Source organism: Narcine bancroftii, chromosome 2 (assembly GCF_036971445.1).
Source record: "Narcine bancroftii isolate sNarBan1 chromosome 2, sNarBan1.hap1, whole genome shotgun sequence".
Lineage (NCBI taxonomy): Eukaryota > Metazoa > Chordata > Chondrichthyes > Torpediniformes > Narcinidae > Narcine > Narcine bancroftii.
Window position 1 is genome coordinate 155,301,082 of NC_091470.1, and position 19,122 is coordinate 155,320,203.

Here is a 19,122-nt window from a genome sequence, read left to right on the forward strand (position 1 = left end):
ACCATCTCTCCCTTCCCTGTCCTACCATCTCCATTCAGAACCATCTCTCCCTTCCCCTTTCCCTCTCCATTCAGAACCATCTCTCTCTTCCCTGTCCTCGTGTCTTCTTCCATCCCCTTCCCTCTCATTTCAGAACCATCTCTCCCTTCCCTGTCCTCCTGTCTTCCATCCCCTTCCCTCTCCATTCAGAACCATCTCTCCCTTCCCTGTCCTCGTGTCTTCTTCCATCCCCTTCCCTCTCCATTCAAAACCATCTCTCCCTTCCCTGTCCTACCATCTCCATTCAGAACCATCTCTCCCTTCCCCTTTCCCTCTCCATTCAGAACCATCTCTCTCTTCCCTGTCCTCGTGTCTTCTTCCATCCCCTTCTCTCTCCATTCAGAACCATCTCTCCCCCATCCTCGTGTCTTCTTCCATCCCCTTCCCTCTCCAATCAAAGCCATCCTTCCTCCCCTTGTTTGCTGGTGTGCCCTCCCCAAGTTTCCCCAGGTTTGTGTTTTTATTTCAATCAGTGTCTACAGACTTTGTTTTACTGCTGTTCCATTGAAGGTTCATCTTTATGGACTTGGACATTCTATTTCACATACCTGTGCTCTGCTAATTTTAACAAAAGATCAATATTTTGTATCTAAGATGATCATTACTCCTCTAAACTATAATATCAATTTTAGTGTCATTTGCAAACATACTTCATATGCGCCAATGTGACGTTCCATCACCAATTTGTGACAATGCAAGTGATTACAGCAAAATTTAACTGCCAGGACAGAGACCAGGGTAGCATTAACACAAGTGGCAAGGAGTTTTGCGGGGGGAGGGGGGGTGCAAAACAAGATGAGAGATTATGATGTATGCACAGAACTTTGATTACTGTTTGTGGTTCAGTAAGGCAGTCTGGTGGAATGGGAAGGTTACTGGGAGAGAAATATTAAACATTACATTTCTGTCAGAAGAATTACACAAAGTAATATACAGTAGAGAATTCTAAAAGGGGTACAAGAGATTTTGGTGTTGGTGTATAGTTCATTGAAAATGGTCTTTATAAATGCATGGAGAATTCAGAAACAAAGTCAGTAGGAACCTTTAAACATCACTCATTTGACCAGGACTGAACTTGTACCCACAATCTCGGAAATCAAAAGCAATCATTTCCAGTTTATGCAATTTACACATTGTAAACAACTGGAATAGATGGAAAAATCCCTTCAGACTTCCTCAATGTGTGGAAAATAAGATTTCTGAACCACCACAAATTGGAATGTTGTATTTTAATGTGAACTAACCTTTAAAAATAAAACACAGATCAGACCTTTAAACACGGAATAAAAAAATAAAATGAGAATTACATTTGGCTTCAGAAGCATTCTGATGTGAAACAATTAGTGTATAAAATAACAAATGCAAACATCAACATGAGAACATTCTGGTTGCAGCAACTTAACACGCATCATTCTGAGTATTCAAGACTTTACATACAATTATAAACAAAGGTAGAGATTGGAATCTAGGTTAGCCCTGCTCATGTGGAATTCAATTTTTTGCCTTATTTGAATGTTGCAGGTCTTAAATTTAGAAACTGTTTTTAATAGTTGCAAATGTCATTGAGTGGAACCTGGATTTAAGCCATGCTTGATTCTAGTGCACCAGCCCAAGGGAGAATTGGGGAAAAGGATGATGGGTACAATAGTTAAAACTACTCAAGGTCCCATGGTTCCCAGCCTAACTTAATCATCTCAGTATAGTTTTAAAAATAAAGTTGATCTTTGGCACAAAAACCAGACTGGTATTCGCCCAATTAACAACCCAGGTCCCAAACAGGATATTGGTATTAAACATTTTCCCAATAATTAAAAAAAAACTATTGTTTTGCAATAAACAGCAACAATCATATGGGCTAATGATATTTTGTGTTTGATTCTCACAGAAGGTCCCAAGTTTATCATGTTCCACAAAAATGTAAATACTCCTCATACAAACAGTGATTTTATATATTTAGGATACAGGCTCACAAGAGCTACACAAAAATATATCAAAATAATGAAAACCTAAGGTGTCAACACTGTAAAAATTAAGTGTAATGAACATATTGAGACCAAGGCGGTGTGGTTACCACAGCAGTTTGTGCAACACTATTACAGCAACCTGAGTTCAAATATGCTGCTGTTTGTGAAGAGTTCAAATGTTCTCCCCATGTCCACATGGGTTTCTTCTGGGTGCTCCAGTTTCTTCCCACATTCCAGACATATGGGATTAGAGGGTTAATTGGTCACATGGGTGCATTTGGGTAACATGGGCTTGAGGACGGGAAGGGCCTGTTACCATGCTGTATTACTAAATTAAAAATTAAAACTAGGATGTTCAATAAAATCACTAAATATCACAAATTACTTCAAATTCTATAAATAACACGGGACAACAATTTTTTTTTCCCAAAAGACTTGCTTCCTGAAAATAATTGGGGATTATGATAGATAGACATCAATCGAAACACAGATAATTTCAGATTTGTTGCATCACATAGGAAATTGGAGAAACATTAAATGAGTATTTATTGAATTTAGCATGTTTCATTGCATATTGACGCTGACACATTGTGTTAGTTCAACTGACCTAAAATTGTTTTATTGCTGATTTTCATTTAATGCCTCTCTTGTCAGTGTCCAACAATTGTCAGGCAGCATTGATGGATTCCAATTGCCTTGTTACTGCTCTTCCATGGACGCAATAAATATCCTTGTGATACTTTTCATTATGTTTTTCACTGATTGCACCAAGATCAGCAGGCAAGAAGTGAGAACGCAGAAAATGAATTTGAAATTGAATTTTTCACTTCATGGTTTTGTATGTTTCAAACATGTTATCAATCAGCTGGATGTAGTTTGGTGCTCTGTAGTTGCCAATCTCAACAACATCTTCAAATGCCTAACATGATATTTTCAAGCAACCACACGGCATGGTTAGTGTAGCAGTTAGTGCAACTCTGTTACAGTGCCAGCGGTCAAGACTGGGGTTGAAATATCATGCTGTCTGTAAGAAGTTTATTCATTCTCCTGGTGTCTGCGTGGGTTTCTTCTGGATGCTCCAGTTTCCTCACACCCTCCAAAATGCACTGGGGGTTGTATGTCAATTGGGTGTGATTGGGTGGCATGGGTTCGTGAGCCACAAGGGCCTGTTACCACCATGCTGTGTATCTAAATTTTAAATTTTAAGCATAGCCAGGTCTAGAATTTGCATTCCCAGACATGCTTGGAGTGACCAAAACATTCTAGTATATTGCCCACAATATACTAGTATTGTGGGCAATATACTAGTAGACAAAATATGATGGGAAATCACAAAAATTGGTTAGATGTAAAAAAAGGTACACGGTATATGATTGGAAAGGTAATTTTCATGATCAGCCGCCCAAAATCCATAAAATACACCCAAAAGTGTTCAGGAAGCAAAATCTTCATTGCCCAGTGTTATTAAACACAAAGACCAAAAATCCTTTCAAATACAGAATTAAAAAACAAAAGCCTCTGTTTGGAAACTCAGAATTGGAGTCTTTCCCTTCCACTTTACAATCCAGAAACTCTTGGAATCCCTTTGTGTAGTTTAACCTTTCATAAATCCAGTTTATCTCTCAGTTTTAACATAACATTTTTTTGCTTTACAGATACAGAAAACAGAGGAATGACCCTACCATCAATACACATGCAATGCAGATGAGTGGGGATTGCCAGCTCACCAGCTTCTAAACAATCCTGTGCAAAACTTTAATCAGAAGCTTCCTTTTCTGATTACAGAAATTTTACTCTTAAGCCCCTTTCACACTTGCGTCCCACTAAATCGGCCGTTCAGTGTCCCAGGATAGGAATAGGAGTTTGGCCTTTCACACTAGACCACTCCTAACTGGGACACTGAAAGCTTTCACACTTGCAAGGGTCTATCCCCGGCGTTTGGTCTGTTCTACCTTTAATCAGAAGTGCCTGCATGATATAGCATGCAAAAGAGAAAAGTGATTGACCATTTCACACTCGTCTGATCTCAATGCTGGTATCTGCAGATGCCGGGGACTGTACTAGGGTTCGAGGCCATCAATCTCCGGTGTGAGATGATGTCATCTGACACTGGCGTTGAGAATTTGCTTTCACAGTTTCCACTTTAAAGGCCAATTGGCGTTTGATTCCTGGGATCACTGGCAAGTGTGAAAGGGGCTATACTCTTCAGCACTCCCACATTATTTGTCTTCCATCACCTAAACAGCTCTATTCCTCCCTGTGCTGTTGTATTCACAGTAAAGGACAACTGTTACAATTGCAGCTATTAAAAAAAAAATCAAAGGCTCCCTTTGGAGGCCTTGCAACATTTAATTCCAATCCAATTTTATTATCAGATCTGCTACTCAGTGATCACATTCAAGCCAACAACTTTTCAAGTAGTGTCATGCAAGTAGTGTCTTCCATGGATTGTTATAACTTGATGTGCAGTTTCCCCAACTGCGTTACCATGGAAATCACAGCAACTGAATGACAAGGTGCAGAATGAACTGTCACGATTATTAACAGCACAGAAATTTCTCCCATCAAGATATTGAAATGGAACAAACTGGATGTTGATAAACAAGATCCTTCAACTGACAATGCAGAGATCCTAACTTTGCTCCATTCAGTCGAAAATTGTGCCAACAGGCATATTTTCTGCCTGCACCTTTTAAACTTCCAAGGAACAGATTTATCCAAATTACAGTAAATTATCAAAAACAGTTATCATTTTCTGAATAACTACATTCGGGTTTTTCTATTTTGTTTAGTTAATGCTTCACATTTACACCCATCCCAGATGTGTCCTTTTGATACTGATTGACCACAAGAAATATGCCAAATAAACCAGTTGCCAAATTCTATTAAATGTTCAAATAACTAAACTGGCTCCAAAATTCTCGGATGTCTGGAGGACCAATTATAGGAATTTCTGTTAAAACAAACAACTCCGTTTTACTGCTGCCCTTCTCACTCTATCACAAATACATTAATTAGTACCACAATTAACAAAAATTTGCCATATAATCAGACAAGTAATGTTCCAAACTATATAAACTAATAATTGGGGACAAAAACCCTTCACTAACTGTTCATTAATCAGGTCTGGCAGGTGGATGAGGAGAGGACTGGCGCCAGAAGGTGTCCTGCCTTTTTAGATGGTTCCGAACATCATGGTCATTGCAATGCAAGGTAGGAGTGTCTGGAATGTGGCATCATGAAGGAGAGAATCAGATTGTCATGTTGTGGTGTCGCAGTTTTATCAAGAGAAAATCGTGACTCAAATTATGTCGTGTGATGATTCCAACAATCTAAAACAAAGGAAAAAAAAGAGATTTTGTTAAGATTTCCAATTGATCAAGTATGCACAACAAAGTTGCAGAATCAACCTCCTCACATTCCATTTTTCAATTCAATTAAGAATTGTTTAAAAAAATCAGGTTTTTTTTTCTTTTAAACAGAACACTATAATATCAGTTAACATGTCTATAGACATAAAGTTATTTTTCAGAGAGCCCAAAGAAATTCTACCTCAATTCCTATCTGTAATCAGAGAAAAACCAGCTGATCATGTCATTTCACAGACTCAACTCCTCTATAGAAAAACACTCTAATCTACTTCCATTGAAATCTTTAACACAGCTCAACTGTTTACCATCCCCTGGAGATGTATCATTACACAGCATCCACCTATAGCCTCACCCCAAATTCTCTGGTGGTTCTCAACCAGTAGGCCATGGCCCACTGGTGGGTCACAGTATGTTTCCATGTGGGACTTTAAAAATGTTAAATAAAATACTTTAAATTAGATAAAGATGTGTTTCTTTCAGAGCTGCCTTTGACTTTAAAATATTGCTCAGTTATTGTCACTAGTGAGCCATGGCATGTTAGGCCAGAAGCCAGGTGGGCCTTAAACCAAAAAAGGTCGAGAACCTCTGGTTTAATCTATGTCCCAATTCCAACTAATCTAATGTAAAAGAAAATCAGAAATCCCCTGTCCCCAGACTCACCTCTCCTACAGCATTGACCACTGGTAAATGCCTCAATCCCATGGTACGGAACAAGTTGAAGACCTGAGACACGTGTGTGTTTGGTGAGACTGTGTATGGACAGGGATTCATGTATGGTGTGATATCCTATTGCAAAGACAAGATTGTTTAAAAATAGTTACATATTTCCCAATCAGTGATAGCTATCATCCTCTACAACACTGGTTGGTCATGGCACTAAGTTCAAACCTGTTCCTCTACCGAATGTTCTAACAGTTGTACTTTGACTTTCAAAGAAATGAAGCAACAAAAACTGCTGAAGGAATTCAGTAGGTCAAGCAGCATCTAAACAGGGGAGAGAAATTGTCAATGCTTCAGCTCAAGACCCTGCACAAGGACAAGTGGTTGAAGAGGTTAATTAAAGTAACACAGGAGTGCTCTCAGGCATGAAAATGATCTTAAATATTAACCATGATCCAAATGAACAAGTGAAGAGGTTTAAGGAATTTACTAGTCAATTCAAGCATCTCCCCCACATCTTCCCTCTGCATCTCATGAATCTGAAAGTTACAAGCTCAAGAGCCACTCAAAAAACCTGAACAGGTATGTCGGCCAATACCCACAATGCAGAGCCATTGCAGATAATGTCTTTTGAGTTCCACAATACAATAATAATTCTACTTCAACTATGTTTCAAAATTGTAAAGAGCAACAAGAAAATCAAGATTGTGAAAGTCCTACATTAATGCAAATTATTCAAGTTTAAGTTTAAGTCTTGCCACAGAAAGCAGGTGGTGTCCAAACTATGCATGTGATCTTAAAGATTAAGGAAGTATTTGTCTGATTAAAGCAAATACTGCAGGAACTAAAAACACAAGACAGTCTCAAGATTTGGACTAATTCTTGCTCCTGAATTAGCAAATCAATTCTACTAATCCACATTTAGCCTTGAGGGTAAAAGCATAACCACATCCCAGATATTCTAGCCACATGCAACACATTTCATCTCATTGCCTTCCTCCAATTCCTCTCATCCATCTCTTTGGTATTATGAGCTAGATTACATCTGAGCACACTTTTGAGATTTCCCATGAATACCAGGGAACACAAAATCTTCAGGCCACCACTCCCAAAAGTGCATCTTTGTTCTCTTTTGCAAGATGTTAGTTTTGCTTAATTAGTCTTTACCATATCAAGCAATTCTCACTTCCTTGCTAGTACATATCTGCAGTCTCAAGTTAAAAACCAAGTTGGACTCCATTTGGACAACATTTTCTGTTGCTGATCTAACTTCACCATAACCCCACACCCCTCCACAAACCTCCCTAGCATATATTCACAGAATATCTAGATCAGCAGAGACATGCTTTAAACATAACCTCTACTATCCTGCTTATTTTAGCTTCCTTACTAATGAAAATCTGAAAATTCTTCCCATTTTCAGATTCAACCATTTAAGTCAGCACCTTCTAAACACTGCAACCAGAAACCCGAGAATGTAAATACATTTCTAAATTATGACCAAGACTCCATCTTCAAGGAGGACCGACTTGCATTGAAGAGCTCAGGACTCAGCAAACAAATCTTTTGGATAGGTTGAAGTCACCTTTAGAGTGGCACGATCTCTTAAAGTTGATTGGTGCATGTTGATTTATTAAATCCACCCATTTGTCTATATGAAAATGTGAAACTGTAGCTCAAAAGAAGGAACATTTCTGCACAGAAATTAGCAAACCAGATCTTCTGATATTAATTAATATTTATATTCTAATTTTTAATCTCTCTCCTATCTGCAATAATGACAGTTTGATAGACTAATTTAAATTCTTTAAAATAGGGAGTATTTAGATGCCGAATTTTAATGAGAGTTTTAAGTGACACTTCAGAGGCCCTCTTTAGTTTTAACTGTTCTAACTGTACATGACATGCCAAAACTACAACCAGTTTCCTTTTTAATATACTTCCTCTGTTTCACTGTAATTTTTTTTAAAACTCTGCATTGCCACTCCTGCTCTGTACAATTTCTCTTTAAAACTCTCTTAACTAGCTTGTACCCAAAATCCAAAATCTGCCATAATCCAATCTCAGGTCCTGGTTTTTATGCTGATTTTTTTTTTTACTCTTTCTAATTAGATGCTTTCTACCTGATCTGCTTCATTGCTCATAATTGGGTCAAGTACCAGATCTTTAAACCTAGCATGTTCTGCTTCAGTCAACCAACACCTGGAGATAAATGTTAAACCAGCATGTATACCTGGATTGAAATTTCAAAGCATTATTGGAAAACTCTGAAAAGGGATTACCTACTTCCCTTCAGACTTTCTGCTAATTGTGAGGAGGTGGAAATAACAGTATTGTGCTCCATGCTGCATGGGTTTCATGGAAGATTGAAGGGAGACTGCGTGAGAGAAAAACAATAGCAAGATTATCAGAACTGATCACATGGATGCAATCATTAATACAAAACACTATAAAATTTATTTCACAAATTATTAGATAACAAATTCTTTAGAATAGGATTTTATGATTTTTGAATGAATAGCAAATGCTTTTTCCCATCAAATGATATTGAACCTCAACTTGAGGCTTAAAGTCTCATAAACCCCACAGTTGGACACTGCCACTTTGCAGAACCAACATACACCAGATATTCAAATACAGTAAAATCCCTGTACCCAGCACCTATGGGGATTGGTAGGTGCCAGCTAAGTGAATTTTCTGGTTGCTTGAGATTGTGTGTTGCATGGATTGGTGAACTGGCCACTAGAGGGTGCCAATTTTAAACTTTGCCAGTTGCTTGAGACTGCCATTTGATTGAGTTCCCAATAACAGGGATTTAGCTGCATTCTTACTTTTCTGTTTCTAGTCAGCAGGCTGTTCTGTTACACATCACACATTTAAAGCAGCTTTGAATGTGCCAAATTAACTAGCATTTCTTAACTCAAGTACCCAATAATTTATTGTGGTTTGATGGTGCACAGATCCATGTGCCTAAGTACAGAGTCACAGACTGAATAACACAAGAACCAGATGAACCATAAACCAACTCTGCCTTATACGGTTATGCATCAGATGAGCTTTATAAATGCAGGAAAGCTGCTCATGAGGGTTGTATGGGGATCACTCACAAAACCAAAAGGACCAAACTGAATCAGCTATTCTGAAACTTTCATTAACCACTATACAGGCCAGAAGATACTAGTTACTCAGCATATTTATAAATCACACACGGATCTTTCCTTTTTAATGGTTTCAAAGATCCAGCAATGTTCTCAAGACTACTGTCAGTGACAACAAATTAGAGCAGATCGCTTCAGTTAAATATATTTCTGCTTTCTGTCCTGGTGAACATAAAATCTTTTTTTTTTACAAATTCACTTAAAACTGTATTTACATAGCACTTGTAATTTCACAGAAGACACAAGATCTTGCAGGATATTTTAAAAAAAACACCAAACAGGAGCTAAAAGGAAGTTAAAAACCTGGACTCAAAGTTTTAATGAGCAACTTAAGTATTACGACCCTTATAATCACTCAGACAGCCTGAATACTATGTTGTTTTGACTTGTTGAAAGAAAAGTCCATTCTAAAGTTGTAATGAGTTTTTCACTATTAGAACTTTATGCATCAAGAACTTTGATAAAACAATAACACTATATTTAAAACTGTTAATAAAATGGACAATAAATTGTTAATACATCCAAAAGAACAGTCAAAGAATTGTCTGGAATATCTACATTTTTGCCCTGGTTTTAAACAGTACAAAGACAAATTCAAACTAAAATTGTTTGTATAAAACATGCAGTAAGAGATCTTGGCTCAAAGAATGTTACTATGGAGTCACTCAAAGAATTTGTTAACAATATTCGCCAGCTTCTTGCATTATATGTTCACCATTATCTAACCATTACAAAATACCAGCCCCTAATTAATAACCATTGCAAAGAAAAAAAAATCAAACAGAGTTAATATATCAGGAAAGTATTCAAAAGAAAGTGAAAGTCATCATTAAAGTTTTCTGCTTCATGTAAAAGACAGATTTTGGTCATTGGTCTGTTCATAAAGCTATTTTTAGCCTTGATCTGCCTGAAAGTTTGTTGCAGCCCTAACCAGTGCTTAAACACAATTCTTAATTTCCAAGGTGTTCACTTTCTTGAGAGCACAAGATGGGCCTTTTTTTCTTTCTCTTCTGCGGTTAGTTATAGAAAAAGTAGGACTCAAACTCATCATCAGCCCCTTTGGCTTCTATTGTCTTTCCTATAATTCTGGATCCAATTTTGCAACTTCCAATTCAGTCTCATTTTCTGACAATTTATCTTAGTCTTTTATAAGATTCTCTCTCTGCAATAGGAAAGTAATTTTCCGGTTAATCTTCTTGATTGTTTTCCAAAGTTGATCGTCTTGTGTCATTAAACAATGACTTGTTCTCTTTCAAAAAAAAAGAATCTCCTCTTTCAACTATGCATCTCGATAATGCTAAATCCTTTTTTTTCATAACTGCATTCTTTTTTTAAGCAGTTATTCTTTCCTTTAACTTGGTTTTATGAATCCTATTTATAATTAATTCTCCATTCTCATCATCAGCTCTCTAATCCTCTCTCTTACTTTCAAAACTGAAGAATCATTAGATTTGTTCCCATTTTTATGAAAATTAGTTTTGTATCCAAGTACAAGGTTAAAACCTTTTTAGTTACTGTTTTCTGGAATATCCAATACTCCCAAGTCCCTTTTCAACATTTTGTACCCTGAAGGCAGTTGCACCATATGGTCATCTGTGCAATTTTCTGTGTTTGCTCGTTTTAAAACATGCTGCAGCAAGATTTCTTCATTGATCTGGTTTGCTGGTGCATCTGGTCTACAAAAGCCCTTTTCAGATATGTTCCCAGACATTTGTTTCATTCCTGTCCCAGATTTTGCTTCACCAGCAGTATTTTCAGCATCTTTTAATACTTTATTTTCATCTATTTTTGATTAAAACAATTTCTTGATTGATTTTCATCAGTAAGATTTTCTAAGAACTGATTGAATTCTGGGAGGAGTCACGTGATGGAGTAGTGGCCGGTCGGGAAAACCAGCCTGTCACATTTGTGGCCCGAAATGTGAAGTTAATAAAACATCGAACGCAAGTTTTATCAGGTAAACTTCTCAGTGTCTTTATTTTCCAGTTACCTTTGTTCTCCTGCTTGTGCTCTTATCTCTCTCTCATACCACGTGACTTTCGGTACATCTCATACATATTCATTATCATGACATCCCTCCTTTAATCAGAAATAAACTTTACCTTCACTTACCAATATCCCTCGGAAACATACAAACATCGTAACTAATGGTAATACTATAACTCAACTACATAAAATTTACTTCCTACAGCACTCATACATGCACTTTATGATATAAGATTAAAATACTGTCCCAAAGTTCTTATTAAAACTATGGCACAAAGTCTTCATATCATTTGGGCGCTTTCCGGTATCGTTTCGGCCTGCCTGCGATATTGTCGTCGCTTCTCGGTTGTTCACTCTCAGCATCGGAAATACTGCTCGCCACGGCTTCAGGTGTTTATGGCGCTCTAGTCACTTCATCAGGAGTGCTGGTAACTGCCTCTGGAACATCATCAGGTCTCTCAGTTTCAGCATCTCGTATTGGCCTTTCAACCTCTTCGCTCGATGTATCTCTGGACTGGTACCTTTTTACATCTGATACATTTCTCTTATACAGGACTCCAGTCGGAGACTTGACTGTCACCATACTGCCACTTCTGGATACGACAGTATAGAGTTGATGGTAATAAGGTGTGTCTAGCTTACCACCAGTTTCATGCTTCACTAGAACATTATCTCCTGGCATGATGTCTGAGTACTTGGCTCCACGTTTCGAATCTGTGTACAGCTTTGCTGCACCTTTCTTTTCAGCATTGTGGTCCCTCATCTCCTGGTCGTCTCAGATTTCCTTTAATTCTGGCATTTTTGTGCGGACATTTCTCCCAAAAAATGCTTCTGCAGGACTTTTTCCAGTGGTTGCATGAGGCGTTGCTCGATAGACAGCCACATAAGATAGCAATGCTTCTTGCCAATTTTGTCCTTCTGCGTGTGCAATCCTCAATCGTTTTTCAATGGACTGATTTTGTCTCTCTACTTCTCCGTTGGCTTGCGGCCATTTCGGAGTTACTTTATGATGGTGGATACCTGTGGTCCTCATGTATTCCGCAAATGTCTCTTTAATGAATTGTGGACCATTGTCAGAGTATAATGTAACAGGTAATCCATATCTTGCGAATATCTCTGCTAATGCTTGTATTGTTTTTTCAGTGGTTGTGGACTTCAACACCACGTACTCATAGTATCTGCTGTAGTAATCTATCACTACCATAATTGATTCACCCATCGGTAAAGGTCCAAGAAAATCAACAGCTACGTCGATCCATGGTCCTGTCGGGAGTTGCGTACTCCGGATCGGTTCTGGCAGATTACTCCTACTTGTGATTTGACATCCGTGACAAGTTTTAACAAATTTCTCTGCGTCTTTATCACAACCTGGCCACCATACCTTGGTCCTGAGGTTTTGCTTGGTACCAACAATGCCTAGGTGTCCTTCATGTGCTAAGGATACGATCTTCGGTCTCAATCTTTGCGGTATCACCAATCTGCAACCTCTTAATACACACTGTCCGATGCAACAAAGTTCGTCTCTAATGGGAATGTAAGCCTTGTGAGTACACTTGTCCCATTGTCCACTCTGTATGCATTCTCTTACTTCCATGAGTTCTGGATCACGTTCGGATTCTCTCTCGACTTCCTTCGTAGTCACAGCTTTCGGTGTCGCCTGAATAGTTACGAAGGGTACAAAGCTCTCTGTTTCTGTTCCCAATTCTGACTTGGATTGTGGACCACCATCCTTCACCAATCTGGACAGCGGATCTGCAATGTTTGTTTTCCCTGCAATGTGGATTACTTTATATTTGTAGGGTTGTAGTCTGAGTACCCATCTCTCTATTCTGGCACATGGTTTGGATCTAGGTGCATAGATCACCTCTAATGGCTTATGATCTGTGATGAGTTCAAATTCAATGCCGTATAAATATGCATGGAACCTCTCACAGGCCCATACAAGTCCGAGTGCTTCTTTCTCTGTCTGAGAGTATCTTCGCTCCACATCTGATAACGATCTGCTGGCATAGGCAATGATTCTTGGTCCTCCATCATGCATCTGGACCAACACGGCTCCTAAACCAACCGGGCTGGCATCCGCTTTGGTTGATGCCGCCGGATCGTAATATCCAAGAGTTTTTGCATCTGTCAGGCTTTGCTTCAGCACTGTGAACGCTTTCTTCTGCTCAGATCCAAAATGAAATGGTACACCTTTCCTGGTTAGTTTCCTTAGTGGTTCTGCCACTGTAGCGAAATTAGGAATGAACTTTGCACAAAAATTGACCAATCCCAGGAAACTCCTCATCTCTGTTGCGTTCTGAGGTGCATGTGCCTCTTCAATAGCTTTCACCTTGGCCTCTGCAGGGTTTAGTCCTTCCCGTGTAAGTCTGTGTCCCATGAAGTCTATTTCTGACATACCGAACTGGCACTTGTTTCCATTCACGGTAAGGCCTGCCTCCTGTAGTCTAGATAGTACACGCCTCAACTGTTTGTCATGCTCTTCCTTCATTGGTGCATGGACTATGATGTCGTCAGAAATGTTGGCAACTCCAGGAATGCCTTGAATCACTCGATGGATTTCATACTGGTAGATCTCCGAAGCTGCATTAATTCCAAATGATAGTCTCTTGTAACGATACAATCCACAGTGAGTCACAAATGTTGTTACATCTCGGGAACCTAGATCCAGCTCTAATTGATGATAGCCCCATTTCAGATCAATTTTTGAGAATACCTTGCTGGTAGTTAGTTCTTGAAGTATTTCCTCCACTGTTGGTATAGGGTGTCATTCTCTAATTATAGCTTCATTGGCCATTCTCATGTCAACACATAGTCTTATGTCACCCTTTGATTTTGGCATAATCACTAAGGGACTGACCCATTGTGTCGAATGTTCCACCAGTTCTATAATGTCTTGTTCGATCAATTCTTTAATTTTGGCTTCGACTTTCCCACGAAGTCCAAACGGAGTTCTGCGCATTGGTTGTGCCTTGGGTTTGACCGTTTCATCTACCGCTAGCTTCAATTGTCAAGTAGCTTTCCTACTCCTTGGAAGACTGTGGGGAATTCTTGCTTCATATCCTCGTATGACTGAATTGAATTGACACAAGCTCCAGTGTGAAGTATTGCCAGGTCTTGTGCTGTGCTTCTACTCAGCAATGGTTCTCCCCTCTCTTCTATGACCATAAACTCTGCTTCGGTGTACTTATCTCCAGCTTCAACAGTTGCAGTAAAACATCCAATGGTCTGCAATGGCTTGGTTGCTGTGTATGGATATAGTTTCTTGGAACACTTCTTTGAGGTACAGATGATCTTTTTCCTTTTCAACTTCTCCCATAAATGTCGATCAATCACATTACTGTCACTGCCTGAGTCTACAATGACCTGCACTGTCACTCCACCAATGATCACTGGGACCTTCTCATGATGTACTTCATTCAACGTAAATTGGTAACACCTCTGTTCCTCCTGGGTATCATCATCGTCATCGTCTATCTTGCGAATGGTATCTTTCTTTCCAGGATACTTTCCTTTCCCCCAGGCTTTGCCTTTGGAAGTTGTACTCTTCCTCTTCTGGTCTCCATTGGACTTGCTTTTGCACTTCTTTGCAAAGTGGTCCTTACCTCCACACTTTCTGCAAACTTTGCCTTTGGCCGGGCAATATGGGTCTTTTCCAAAGTGACCTCGGTTTCCACATCGATAACACTCCACGTCCTGTGTCGACGTATATCTTGGCTGGTTATGGCGATGTGAGAGCCTCTTAATTTGCTGGCTTGAGTTGTCTTTCAGGGACATAGTATAAAATTGCCCTTCAACAGCCTCTAATGCAGCAGCAATGGCTAAAGTATCGGTGAGTTCCAACTCACTCCCTCTTTCCAGTAGACGTCTTCTGAGTTTATCTGATCTGCAGTGCTGTACGACCTGATCCAATAATTGGTTGTCCAAATCAGCTGGCATGTAATTGCATCCAACAGCTAGCTGGCGTAGTCTCGTCACGTACTGAGCAATTGTCTGGCCATCTTCTTGTCTCGTTCTCCGAAACAAATGGCATTGAAATGTAGCATTCGGTGTCACTACATAGTGTGCATTTAACGCATCTACCGCTTTCCGGTACTCATCCTTTCTTCCAGTATTTAAAAGTGTCTTAAATGTTTCCCGAACAGCGAGACCAGCAGTGAAAAGAAGTAACGCCCTTCTCTGCGCTTTTTGTTCAACCGTACCGGTATCTAGAAATAGGCCACGACTGTCGGTGTAGGATTCAAATTCTTCCAGCCATGCCTTCCACTTCACACTTAGAGTGCTTGCATCACCCGTTGGGTCAAAATGAGCAATTCCACTATGTGTTAGAAAGTCACCGTCTGCCCCAGCCATGAGGAAATATTCCAGCCCCAAAAGTACTGAGTCAAAGAGAAAATTCTTATCACCTTGAAGTTGTCTGTAATCTTGTTTAGTCTGTAATTTTCTTCAAGCTTCTATCCCATCCTCGTCGCCAATGTCACATTTGTGGCCCGAAATGTGAAGTTAATAAAACATCGAACGCAAGTTTTATCAGGTAAACTTCTCAGTGTCTTTATTTTCCAGTTTCCTTTGTTCTCCTGCTTGTGCTCTTATCTCTCTCTCATACCATGTGACTTCTGGTACATCTCATACATATTCATTATCATGACACCGCCCTCTCCAGAAAAATAGGAAAAAAGTTAGGAAAAAGCAAAGCATAACAAAAAAGAAATAGAAGATAAAGTCTTCTAATAGTAGAAAAGTCGCCGGAGAAGAAAGAAGAAGGCCTTACCTGCAAGAAGGAACAGGGCACTGTGGTGGCGAGGAGTGCCCGACACTCGAGGTCAGTGCCTGCCCTGCACTGTAGACTCACCAGCCGGTGGACTACAAAAATGGCTCTCAGATCCAAACAAAAGTGCCCAATCAAAGGAGAAAGAGGACACCGGTGGGAGGGGGGCTCAGCAGAGGACCGGGCTGCCACAGCGCGAACAGCTGAGGGACGCCCGACACCAGGGCACTAAGCTGGAGGACGAGGAAGGCAGCAGAAGAGGGAGTGATGAAACAGATGTGGGAGATAGACGGAGGGGTGACCAACAAGAAAATCAACGTCAGGAAGCACAACAGAAGAGCAGCCCAGCAACAAGAGGCCCAGCAACAAGAGGCCCAGCAACAAGAGGCCCAGCAACAAGAGGCCCAGCAACAAGAGGCCCAGCAACAACAGGCCCAGCAACAAGAGGCCCAGCAACAAGAGGCCCAGCAACAAGAGGCCCAGCAACAAGAGGCCCAGCAACAAGAGGCCCAGCAACAAGAGGCCCAGCAACAAGAGCCCCAGCAACAAGAGGCCCAGCAACAAGAGGCTTGACAAAGAGATACAAGCAGCTCATCAGGAAAAACAGAAGAGACACAGACACAAAGAAGATAAGAAGAAGACGCCAACACAGGTACAGACACAGAAGAGGAAGAAGACCAAGATCTTCATAGAGAAATAGAAGATAAAACTGATGGACAAAGAGAAATAAAAGGTAAAACTGATGAACAGAATATAGATAAAGTATTTTTTAAGAACAAATTAGATCAGTAAAAGAATGGTTATCATTAGAAATTAATGCATTTAAAAGGAAAATGAAAAGAACAGAAGATAAAATGCAAAGGTTAGAACTGGTAATGACATAAATAGGGAAAAGAGTAGAGAATGTGGAAGAGCGGGAAACGGCTATAGAAATGGAAGTAAATGACAAGAGAAAAGTTGGAAGAAAGTGGCAAAAAAATTAAAGAGACACAAGAGTTGTTATCTCAGAAAATTGATATGTTGGAAAATTATAGTAGGTGAAACAACATAAAAATAGTGAGCCTGAAGGTGGGTGAAGAAGGCACAGACATGAAGGAATTTATAAAAGAATGGATCCCGAAGGTTCTGGGAATGACAGAAATGCAGGAAGAAATGGAAGTAGAAAGGGCATTCAGAGCATTAGCTCCGAAACCACAGGCACATAAAAACCAAGATCCATCTTAGTAAAATTTTTGAGATACATGACAAGAGAAAATATACTGGAACGGGCAAGGAATAAAGTTAGAGAAGATAATAAACCATTGGAATACAAGGGTCAAAAAATATTTTTTTTACCCAGACACAAATTTTGAACTCTTAAAGAGGAAGGAGTTTAATACAGCAAAATCAATTTTATGGAAAAAAAGGTTACAAATTCATGTGAAGACATCCAGCTGTGCTTAAAATATTTATACCCGGGGAACAAAACAGATTGTTTTCTGATCCAGAGAAAGTGCAAGAATTCGCAGAACGTTTGCAGGACAGGAGAAGAGATGAAGAGATGTAACAAGAATGAAGAATGGCAATAAAATATATATAAAGATGTAAAAACAATGTATATGTAAAGAACTAAAGAGGGAAAAGAGAAGGGAAGGAAGGAGGTAAGGGGAAAAAAAAAGTTTAAAAAGTGTTTTCTGGAGAGGGCTGGGTAGAGGGAGAATAACCGTCACTGCAAAATCAGTTGACGCTGCGAACAAGATCGCAATCCAAATGAAAAAGGGAGTTGTGGTTGCCCGGCAAGGGATATGGGGTAACTCAGAGAGGGGGGTAAATTTTGGGGTTAAAGTATTAGTGGATGTGGGATCTGTGTTGTCGTACATTAAGTGTAATAAGAGAAAACTAAGAGATGAAAATGGGGAAAAGTGGGATGGAGGTGGCGAAGAAGTGGTAAGAGGTGTAAGCAAGATACAAGATGGCCATGTTGAACTATATGACTATAAACATTAATGGAATACATAACCAAATTAAAAGGAAGAGGCTACTAAATTTATTGAAGGAGGAAAAAATAGATATAGCATTTGTGCAGGAAACGCATCTAACTGAAGCAAACATAAACTAAAGAGAGACTGGGTAGGACACATAACGGCAGCATCCTATAATTCAAAAGCTAGAGGTACAGCTATACTAGTTAACAAAAATGTACCAATCAAAATAGAGGAGGAAATAATAGATCCATCAGGGAGGTAGGGTCAGCAATGATAAAGTATCAGATATACTCAGAATTTTGGAATTTGCTCAATCTGTATGCGCCTAACGAGGAGGATCAAAAGTTTATGCAGGATATTTTTCTGAAGATTGCAGACACACATATTGATAGGAGGGGATTTTAACCTTAATTTGGACCCAATGCTGGATAAAACTGGACAAAAGACAAGTAAAAAGAATAAAGTAGACAAATTTATGGTTAAATTGATGTAGGAAATGAAACTTATGGATATATGCAGGAGGCAACACCCAAGGGAGAAGGAATTTTCATATTATTCAAGTAGGCACAAAACTTACTCAAGGATTGATATGTTTTTGTTGTCAGCCCATATTCAAGGGAGAGTTAGGAAAACTGAGTATAAAGCTAGACTACTATCAGATCATTCACTCCTGTTATTAGCAATAGAACTGGAGGACATCTCACCAAGGACATATAGATGGAGGTTAAACTCCATGCGACTTAAAAGGCAGGAATTTAGAGAGTTTATTGAATGCCAAATTAAAACATATTTTGAAATAAACACAGAATCAGTGAAAGACAAATTTATATTATGGGACGCAATGAAAGCCTTCATTAGAGGACAGATGATAAGTTATGTGACTAAGATGAAAAAGGATTACAATGGGGAAATAGAGCAGTTGGAAAGGGAGATAGTAAATACAGAAAAGGAATTAGTAAAAAGGGATGATATAATGAAAAGGAGAGAATTGGCAGACAAAAAAATAAAATATGAAACATTACAAACATACAAGGTGGAGAAGAAAATAATGAAAATAAAGCAAAAGTATTACGAACTGGGAGAAAAAACACACAAAATATTAGCCTGGGAACTTAAAACAGAACAAGCTAAAAGAACGATACTGGCATCAAGGAAAAAGGACAAACAAATTACATATAATCCAACAGAGATTAATGAAAATTTTAAGGAATT

General features: G+C 39.1%; 1 protein-coding gene and 1 long non-coding RNA gene across 9 annotated transcripts in view; both read right to left on the reverse strand.

The window, feature by feature from the left end:
• Positions 1-671, reverse strand: part of LOC138754439 (uncharacterized) — a 73,359-nt gene extending 72,688 nt beyond the window's left edge. For all 6 annotated transcript variants that reach the window (XR_011351763.1, XR_011351761.1, XR_011351768.1 and 3 more), the window contains exon 1: positions 588-671. This is a non-coding gene — a long non-coding RNA (uncharacterized lncRNA). The remainder of the gene's footprint in view (positions 1-587) is intronic.
• A 600-nt stretch (positions 672-1,271) lies between these two features.
• clcn6 (chloride channel 6) overlaps positions 1,272-19,122 on the reverse strand; it is an 85,049-nt gene continuing 67,198 nt past the window's right edge. The window contains exons 22-23 of one of the 3 annotated variants that reach the window (XM_069918713.1): positions 6,035-6,160; positions 1,272-5,335 (exon numbers count right to left, since the gene is read on the reverse strand). In XM_069918713.1, the coding sequence (XP_069774814.1) occupies positions 5,255-5,335; positions 6,035-6,160 (207 nt within the window). In that variant the 3' untranslated portion in view covers positions 1,272-5,254. Of the gene's footprint in view, positions 5,336-6,034; positions 6,161-8,320; positions 8,412-19,122 lie in introns of those variants that run through there. The other 2 variants (XR_011351769.1, XR_011351770.1) reach the window with 2 other exon arrangements.